The sequence below is a fragment of the Tupaia chinensis genome, unplaced genomic scaffold (assembly GCF_000334495.1).
Source record: "Tupaia chinensis unplaced genomic scaffold, TupChi_1.0 Scaffold000377_5, whole genome shotgun sequence".
Taxonomy (NCBI): Eukaryota; Metazoa; Chordata; class Mammalia; order Scandentia; family Tupaiidae; genus Tupaia; species Tupaia belangeri.
Window position 1 is genome coordinate 753,544 of NW_006159879.1, and position 9,393 is coordinate 762,936.

A 9,393-nucleotide genomic window follows, 5' to 3' on the forward strand; every position below is an offset into this window, starting at 1 on the left:
GGGCCCGGGACGCGCTGCGCGTGCTCGCCAGAGGGCGGGGGTCTGCGGCCTGGCCCCGGGCCGGCGCGCACTCGGTGGTGCAGGCGGCAGGGTGGAGCAGGCTGCGCATGCTCGGTACGAGGGGTGGTCGGCGGCCGGCCCGGTGCCCGGATGTCCCCGGATGTCCTGGAGCCCGGGACGCGGCGCGCGCTCAGCACTGGCAGTCAGTCGGGGCGAGCTCCGGGGTACTGGGCCCATAAGAGGCCAATCCTGGGAAACCCAGCCTGCCAGGCCCGCGCTCCCTTGAGCCCTGCGGGCCCTGAGCTGGTTGCAGGGCAGGCCGGCAGGGTGAGAGATGGGCCCGCAGGTGTTGTCCTGGTCGATGTGCTGTACTCCCACGTGGCCGACTGCGGTTCGAACCCTGGCCTTGGCCTCTTAAGGACCATGCCTGGCACGTATGCCTGTGTGTCCAAAATCCTAGGGGAAGGGATTGTGGCCACTGCCCTTGGGGCTCTCTCCCTCACTGCAGCACCTTTGCCCTGTAGCGAACACCCTTAGGCAGAGGGCAGAGGGTTAATCTTCAGACGGGCTGGCACCTGCATGCTCCACTTTCAAAGTGAGGGCGGAACCTGATCCATTGCCTTTGCCCGGGGTTTCCGTGGCCAGGAGGCTAGCTAGGGTAGTTAGAAGCTTCCGGCCCAGTGACTGTCAGGTGCTGCCCACAACCTGACCCTGGCATGAAGTAGCAAAGCTTCTTTTTTTTTTTAAGGTTTTTGCCACAAGACGCGTGGCGGTTGGACAGAGACAGAGAGAGGGAAGGTGGAAAATCACCCTGCGTGGGGAGGGCCACTCTGCAGTCCCTCCTCCATTGTCTTCCTGGGATTTCGGCCAGAGGCTCATGTGCATTGTGTGATTTTTTTTTTGGAGAGGTTTTTGCTATAGGGCACGTGCACTTGCCAGGAAGAGAGAGACAGAGAGACAGAAAGCGAGAAATCACCCCCAGGAGGGATGGCCATGCTGCAATCCCTTCTCCTCCATTCTCCTCTCGGGATTTCGGGCATGCATGCACACGCGCCAGCGTGAGTTTAAGCTGCCGGGTCCAGGATTCGAACCGTGGTCAACTACATGAAAGTTCAGCGACATAGCCATTACGCTAACTGCTGGTCCCAGCCTTGTGTGATTTTTGAGCTGCTGGCTGTGGGATTCATGCTGGGGTCAGATAAGAAAAGTCACTGGGACCAGGTGATAGGAGGTCTCTCACCAGTACTAATGAACTTGAGTTTCGTTTTCAGACCTCAAGGGTGTCAGACATTCTGACCCCGACGAACGCACTGGTCAAACAGGTGCCATGGAGGGTCAGGGAGGTGGCCGTGGGGAGGGACTGTGTGTCCGGCGGGCGTGAGCCGGGAGCTCATTCTTCACCCATGATGTGAAGAGTCCCCATTGAGGCCTGCTGGGAGGAGGGAGGAGGTTCCTGCTATTCTCCGCCATCTCCAGCGGGGGTCTGGGCCGGGGAGGGTTAATTTAGCGCTGCCAAAGGAATGCCTGACAGACCTACAGAAAATCACACTGGAGTCTAGAAAGCGGCCCCGGCCCGGCCTGGCTCCATCTGCTTGTGCTGACGCGGCCTTCCCTTGCTGTTTGTGAACTCCTTCAGCTGGATGCCGACAAACACGAGAATGACCCGGAGCTGGAGGCGATCCGGAGAGACAGGGGCTACTCCTGGATGGACATCGTAACCATCTGCAAGGACCAGCTGCCCGGTTACGAGGACAAGGTGCGGCCAGGAGCCTGGTCAGGGAAGCGTGCTCACAGCTAGCAAGCACGGCTTCTTCTCCAGTATTTGATTTGGACTTCGTACAGGAGTCAGTCGCTATAGGGCACGTGCACTTGCCAGGAAGAGAGAGACAGAGAGACAGAAAGCGAGAAATCACCCCCAGGAGGGATGGCCATGCTGCAATCCCTTCTCCTCCATTCTCCTCTCGGGATTTCGGGCATGCATGCACACGCGCCAGCGTGAGTTTAAGCTGCCGGGTCCAGGATTCGAACCGTGGTCAACTACATGAAAGTTCAGCGACATAGCCATTACGCTAACTGCTGGTCCCAGCCTTGTGTGATTTTTGAGCTGCTGGCTGTGGGATTCATGCTGGGGTCAGATAAGAAAAGTCACTGGGACCAGGTGATAGGAGGTCTCTCACCAGTACTAATGAACTTGAGTTTCGTTTTCAGACCTCAAGGGTGTCAGACATTCTGACCCCGACGAACGCACTGGTCAAACAGGTGCCATGGAGGGTCAGGGAGGTGGCCGTGGGGAGGGACTGTGTGTCCGGCGGGCGTGAGCCGGGAGCTCATTCTTCACCCATGATGTGAAGAGTCCCCATTGAGGCCTGCTGGGAGGAGGGAGGAGGTTCCTGCTATTCTCCGCCATCTCCAGCGGGGGTCTGGGCCGGGGAGGGTTAATTTAGCGCTGCCAAAGGAATGCCTGACAGACCTACAGAAAATCACACTGGAGTCTAGAAAGCGGCCCCGGCCCGGCCTGGCTCCATCTGCTTGTGCTGACGCGGCCTTCCCTTGCTGTTTGTGAACTCCTTCAGCTGGATGCCGACAAACACGAGAATGACCCGGAGCTGGAGGCGATCCGGAGAGACAGGGGCTACTCCTGGATGGACATCGTAACCATCTGCAAGGACCAGCTGCCCGGTTACGAGGACAAGGTGCGGCCAGGAGCCTGGTCAGGGAAGCGTGCTCACAGCTAGCAAGCACGGCTTCTTCTCCAGTATTTGATTTGGACTTCGTACAGGAGTCAGTCGATGTGTCCCTTCTTAGTTCTTTGGAAAAAAACCTTCTTCTTTCTTTGGAAGAGAGTGTAGAATGGAATTTGTTTTCCCCGTTGGTAGAGTCACCGTGAAGCCTGGGCTTGGCATTTTCTTTATGTGAGGTTTTAAAGTTTTTTGTCTTTTTTGTGATAGAGTGTGTGAGCACACACAGAGACAGAGACAGAGATAGTAGCATCCTTGGCAGGTCTGGCCATGCGCAGTCCTCCATCCTTCAGCCCATCAGCTACTGAGCATCCACGCTGTGCCTGGTGAGTTCCAGGCTGATTGGGCTGGGATTTGAACCTGCTCCATGTGGGGTCCAGCTTCTCTTGAGCAGAACCATTACCCTGCTTCCATCAGAGACACAGAGAGGCAGAGAGAAAGACAGGTACCCCCGACAGGACCTTCGCTGTGCCCCCCCACCTCAGCACCTGATGTAAGGAGACCTTGGAGCGCGGACCTGGACCTTCCCACATCACATTGTCGCGTCACCGCGGGGCCATTGCTTCTGGCCCTCAGCTCACACTGGCTCGGGCCAGCCTCACACTGGCGAGCCTCCTGTCTCAGCTTCCTGAGTTGCTGGGATGATAGGCATGGCCACCACACCCCCCTTTCACGCTGCAGAGGAGCCGAGCCCAGGCCTCCTGTGCCCCAGCCGGGGTGGGCACAGTGTCTTAGCAGCGTGCGCCGGCCCGGCTCGGCTAGACTTCGCTTTTGTTTTTTTAGGTTTTTGCCATAGAGTGTGTGCACTTGCTGGCAAGGACAGAGACAGTGAGAGGGAAAGTGAGTAATTACCCCCAGGGGATGGCCGTGCCGCACCCCTTCTCCTCCATTTTCTCCTGGGGTTTTGGGAATGCACACACACGTGCCTGGCACGATTTTCAAAAGCTGCCAGCACCTTGACCATCACGTGTCTCCTGGCTCCTGCAGTGGAAATCTTACCGCATGTTGCCTTTTCAAATTTCCTCCTTTCACTTAGTAATGGCTTTTAACTTCCCTCCATGTCATTTCCTGTTTCATTGTGCCCAGGGCATGTGCGCTCGTCAGAGAGAGCGGGCCGGGAAGTCCCCCACCCCAGCCGGAATGGTCAGGCCACTCTCTTCTCCACCTCTTCCTTCTGGGATTCTGGCCATGCAAGTGCATGCACACACACACACTTGTGCATGCACCTAGTGTGTTTCTCAAGCCACTGGACCCGGGACTCAAATTACGTGGGACCCAGTCCCCTTCGTGTCTTTCTTGGGTGTGCTGGCCCTTTTCTTTCTAGTGCCGAGCACCGGGGCGGCAGCGGCAGCGGCAGCGGCAGCGGTGGCTGGGCGTGCTGCCGGAGGGCCTCGGGCTGTTCCCAGGCTCAGGCACGCGCCCGGGTACAGGTGTGTGTGTGCATAGCTTTCAGCCTCCTGGGGTAAAACCAAGGACTACAAACGAGTACGTTTGGTTTTCTGCGGAACTGCCCCGCGGTCTCCCGAGAGCTGTGGAGGCTGTGCCGATTAGCAGTCCCGCCGGCAGCAAATGCCACCTCCGGGTTCCCATGTCTGTGCGGGGTCTCGCGGCGTGTTCTGGATTCCGGCTGTTCTAGCCATGTAGCAGTACCCCCGCTTCACTGCGTCTCCCTGGTGAAGTGTGGCATGGCGGTCTCATCGTGTCTGTTAGGTCAGGTCTTTGGCCCTTTTATTAAATTAGGTTGTTTTATTATCGTTCAATTCTAAGAATTCTTTGTTTATTTTGGGTAACAGTTCTTTATCAGACCTGTTGCTTGCAAATATTTTCTCCCATCTGAGGCTTGTTTTTTCATTCTCTTGAGAGTATCTTTTGCAGAGCAGGAAACTTTAATCTTAAGGAAATCTGGCTCACCATCTCTTTCATGGATCCTGCCTTTGGTATTTTTATTTGAAGAGTCGTTGCCAAACTCAGGGTTGCCCAGATCTTCTCCTGTGTTAAGAGTTTTTAATTTCACATTTAAGCTTGCTATGGTGTGAACAATGATATCTCCCCACCAGTTCTTGTTTCCAAATCGGGTTCCCAGTAAAATGGTTTCAAAACTTGGTTCTCAGTGTAATGGTACCGGGAGGGGGCGAGAGCTCTGAGGCTGAGGCTTCCTGGGCAGGGTTTGCTGCTGTGAATGGATTAGCGAGCTCTCGTGAGACCAAAGGGGCTAAGGGGTCTAGCTCGCAGGAGAAGGGCTGGTTCCAAGAATAGCTTGTTTCTCAAGGACAGCGACGGCCCCAGGTCCCTCTGCACATACCCACCGTTCCCTCTGCTTCCTTCCATGCTGCGAGGTAGGCAGGCCTGATTCCAGCCCTGCACTTTTGGGCTTTCCAGCAACCAGGATCTGTTTCTTTTCTTTTTTTTTTTTTTTTTTGGGGGGGGAGGTTTTTGCTATACAGCGGGTGTGCTCGCCAGACAGACAGAGAGACAGAAAGTGAGAAATCAACCCCCAGGGGGAATGGCTACACCGCAATCCCTTCTCCTCCATTCTCCTCTCAGGATCTCAGGCGCACACACACACACACACACACACACACATGCACACACACATGCCCCCGGTGTAAGTTTTAAGCCACCGGGTCCAGATGCGATCCATGGTCGACTATATGGGAGTCCAGCGACATAGCTATTAGGCTAACGCTAACTGCTGGTCCTCCCAGTGTGATTTTTGTTGTTGTTTTTTTTTTTTTAAAGAGATTTTTGCTATAAGGCATGTGTGCTTGCTAGCGAGATAGAGACAGAAAGCGAGAAATCACTCCCCCAGGGGGATGGCCATGCTGCAGTCCCTTCTCCTCCGTTCTGCTCTTGGGATTTTAGGCATGCAGGCACATGTGCCCGGTCTGAGATTAAGCTGCCACGTCTGGGACTCAAACCCTTGTCAGCTCTGTGGGAGTCCAGCAATGTAACCATTATGCCATCTGCTCATCCCACATCAGGGAGAGTTGTACGCCACTAGGTCCGGGACTCGAACTGTGGTTGACTACTTGGGGATCCAGTGATGTAAGCATTGCACCATCTGCTCGTCCTCCACCCCTCCCAGTGTTTTTCAAGCCGCTGGGTCTGGGACTTGAATCGCACAGTGAGCCATGTGGGATGCACCGCCTTAGTCACCATGTCACTGGCGGCCCCTAACATGTCATCAGGTTGTGCTGTTGGGATCCAACCAGCACTCTAATTGGCCGCCTGCCCAAGGCAGGGCGTCCCCCCTCCTGTCTGACTGTCCACAGAGGCTCACAGGCTTGTCTCACTCACTGGTCTCTGCCCATTCCCTCTGTGCCGTGTGCCCCTCTGTGCTGCCATGCACCAGGCAGAAGCGTAGACCAGCACGTCATGGTGCCAGCCTTGCTGTGTGATGGAGGGCCGGTGACCCCGCCTCTCTGTGCCACCATTCCTCCCAGGCGGCCACGCCCACCTAGCTCGAGGGCCGTGAGGGTCGGCGTGGTGTGTGTGACCCGCTGAGCACATTGTCCAGCATGTGCTGCCAGAAGGCTTGGTCTTCCTGTCCCTGCCGGCCCGTTGCTAGGGCTGCCAGACACTCAGCCCCGCCTGCCCCAGCAGGAAAAGGGTAGCCGCGTGGGCAGCCTGGCAGGCACCTGGTTGCCATGGGAGGTGCGGCCGTGCTTGTGGCGTGGCTGACTCCCGCACTCCGGGCTCCCTGTTGCTGCAGATCAAGATGTTCTACGAGGAGCACCTGCACCTGGATGAGGAGATCCGCTACATCCTGGACGGCAGCGGCTACTTCGATGTGCGAGACCAGGAGGACAAGTGGATCCGCATCTCCATGGAGAAAGGGGACATGATAACCCTGCCCGCAGGCATCTACCACCGCTTCACGCTGGACGAGAAGGTGTGGCCTGCTGCGTGCTGGGCGGGCCGGTGGGTGGCACTGCGCCTCCCCCACGCCCCGCACGACCCTCGCCCCCGAGCCCAGTCAGCCCAGCCCCTGACTCCTGCGGCTCTTTGCTTCCCGGAGGGATCCTGCTGTCATCGTAGCCTGGGACCCTGAGGTGACATGACAGCCAGTAACCTCCCCCTTGTCCTCAGTGACACTGACGCACATGTCCCACCCACCGGGCAGGAGGCGGGGTCCACCCGGAGCGTGTCCTGTTCCTGCTCCTTCAGACACGGTTCGCCCAGCCCTGCTTTGTCACTTACAGCAGGGGACAGTGCAGAGGCAGCTGCAGGGCCTGACTCATTCCTAACCGATGGCCCTTTGGGGTCCCACAGGACGCAGTCCTCCTGTAACTTGGTGGGTGGGTTTACTGCAGGGGATAAATAGGCCATTCTGGGTTCTCTGAGGTGATTTGGCTCAAGCCTGAGATTTCAGTATAATTTTCTTTTTAGAATGATTTATTTTATTTATTCCTTTATTTATTTATTTTTTTTTTGAGAGCTTTTGCTATAGGGTGTGTACACTCACCAGAAAGACAGAGACAGACAGAGAGACAGAAAGTGAGAAATCACCTCCACCTGGGGGGATGGCCACACTGCAATCCATTCTCCTTTTGGGATCTTGGGCATGCACGCACATGTGCCCGGTGTGAGTTTAAGCCACCAGGTCCAAGACTTGAACTGTGGTCAACTACGTGGGAGTCCAGCGACGTAGCTATTAAGCCATCTGCTGGTCCCAGTTCCTTCATTTATTTTAATTTGACCAGAGACAGACAGAAAGGGAAAGTGACAAAGGAAGCCACCAGGTCCAGGACTTGAACTGCAGCCAGCCATGTGGGAATGTCCAGCTCCTTAACTACCACGCCACCCACTGGCCCAGTATAATTCTTTTTAAGAATTATTTATTTTGGGACCAGCAGGTGGCATGGTAGTTAAAGTGAATTAAAATGAATGAATAAATAAAATTTAAAAAATTATTTAATTTTATTTTTATTTGCTATAGGTCCCATGTGCTCACCAGAGAGAGGGCAAGTGAGAAAGCAAGCTACCAGGTCCAGGACTAGAACCGTGGTCAGCCATGTGGGAGTCCAGTGCCTTAACTGCCACACCACCTGCCGGCCCCTCAGTATGACTTTTGAATAGATAATAAATGCACATGGCTTAAAATTCAGATTATAAAGGGCACACAGCGCCCACCCCCTTTCCCTGGGGTGCCATGTCGCTCTTCAGAGTGGCCCTGTGCGTGCCCCGTGAGTGTGCACTAGTGCTCTGCCAGCTCACAGGAGGTGGCCGACAGGTCCGCGAGTCTGTGTCGCCCTTTCCCACTCCATCTGCCCATGTGCTCGGGGCTGACTGGGCCAGCGTTTACGCCACTGAGCGAGCCAGCGCTCCGGTGCCTGGTGTCTCCCTGTTGTGCTGCTGCAGAGTGTCCCAGCGAGCACCCTTCCGCACTGTCTGTGCCTGAGTCTGTGGGATCGAGTCCTGAAAGTGAAAACCAGATGTGTGCCTGCCAGTGTGGGCGGGCGTGGGCTGGAGCGTGGCCACGCTTGTCCCATACCGGCCTGTTGGTGTCACCTGGGCAGCTGGCCTGTTGCTGCACTGTGGCTGGTTCCGCCCTGAGGAGAAGCAGGCCCGGGTTAATCGGGGCGGGAGCTGCAGGCGGCTGTCTGGCTTTGACCTCGCAGGTGAGTAGCGGGCGCTGGCTGCCTGACCTGGCCTGTGTGTTTTCCAGAACTACGTGAAGGCCATGCGGCTGTTTGTGGGAGAACCCGTGTGGACAGCGCACAACCGGCCCGCAGACCACTTCGAGGCCCGGGAGCGCTACGTGAAGTTCCTGGCCCAGACGGCGTAGGCCCCGGGGACAGCAGCCGCCATGCCTAAGTGCTGACCTGGGGACAGAGCAGGAAAGCCCCCATTTCTCACTTTCGTGGTGTAGACCCCAGGCTAGGTTCTTTCTTTTGTGAAATTATTTGATCAGAATCTTCTAATGGAGGGAGCAGTAACGCTGATTCTCACTCAGAAGCTGCTGCGGAAATGCCACCAAGCACCTTCAGTTCCTCCAGCTCGGCTGAGCCTAGGGGTGCAGGCGCGGTCGGGAGCACTTAGCTGGGCCCAGATGACAGCCCGCCCCTGCCCCTGCTCAGAACCCCCGCTGCTCTGTGCAGCCAGCCAGGCTTGCCCTGGAGAAGAGGGCAGGTCTCCTGGTTGGCCTCCACCTGGCTGCACGGCAGGGGAGCCCTCTCTCTGCTGAGGTGCCCAGGCTGCCTCCCGCTGGCTGCCTTCAGTTTATGCTGCAACTTGGGGTTGCTGCTAGTCGGGTGAATAGGGTCTCTTTCCTCCTTGTTAATGGGGCCAGCAGGTGGCATGGTGGTTAAGTGCTGGATTCCCACTTGGCCGACTGTGGTTCGGGTCCCAGACTGGCGGCTTAATGAATCACAACAAACAACTAGACAATTAAATAAATACATAAATGCTAAAAACAAAACAAAACTCTGTTTGGATTCTTGGCATGATTGTGTTTTCACATAATGTATGCATTGTCTGTTTTCCAGTGTGAAGTTTCTGCATTCTTTGAGCAGCTCTGAGTGTTGGTAATAGAATGAGCACGTTGTTTTCTATGCAGCAGTGCTGAGCAACTAGTTCGTCGTAACCCTAGGAAACCGCAAATCCACCTCACGCGTGTTAGGAGGGCTGCTGTTTCTAGGTGGTTTTCAGCAGG

The 9,393-nt window shown here is 56.0% G+C and overlaps 1 protein-coding gene across 1 annotated transcript; it reads left to right on the top strand.

Annotated features, from left to right (window-relative positions):
- Positions 1–2,573: 2,573 nt before the first annotated feature.
- Positions 2,574–9,159, top strand: ADI1 (acireductone dioxygenase 1; the record flags this gene model as incomplete). Its single annotated transcript, XM_014589772.1, is given in 3 exon segments — positions 2,574–2,693; positions 6,451–6,630; positions 8,407–9,159. Coding segments are annotated over 3 exon segments (420 nt in total), but the record flags the coding sequence as incomplete, so codon positions are not given.
- Between the last annotated feature and the right edge of the window lie 234 nt (positions 9,160–9,393).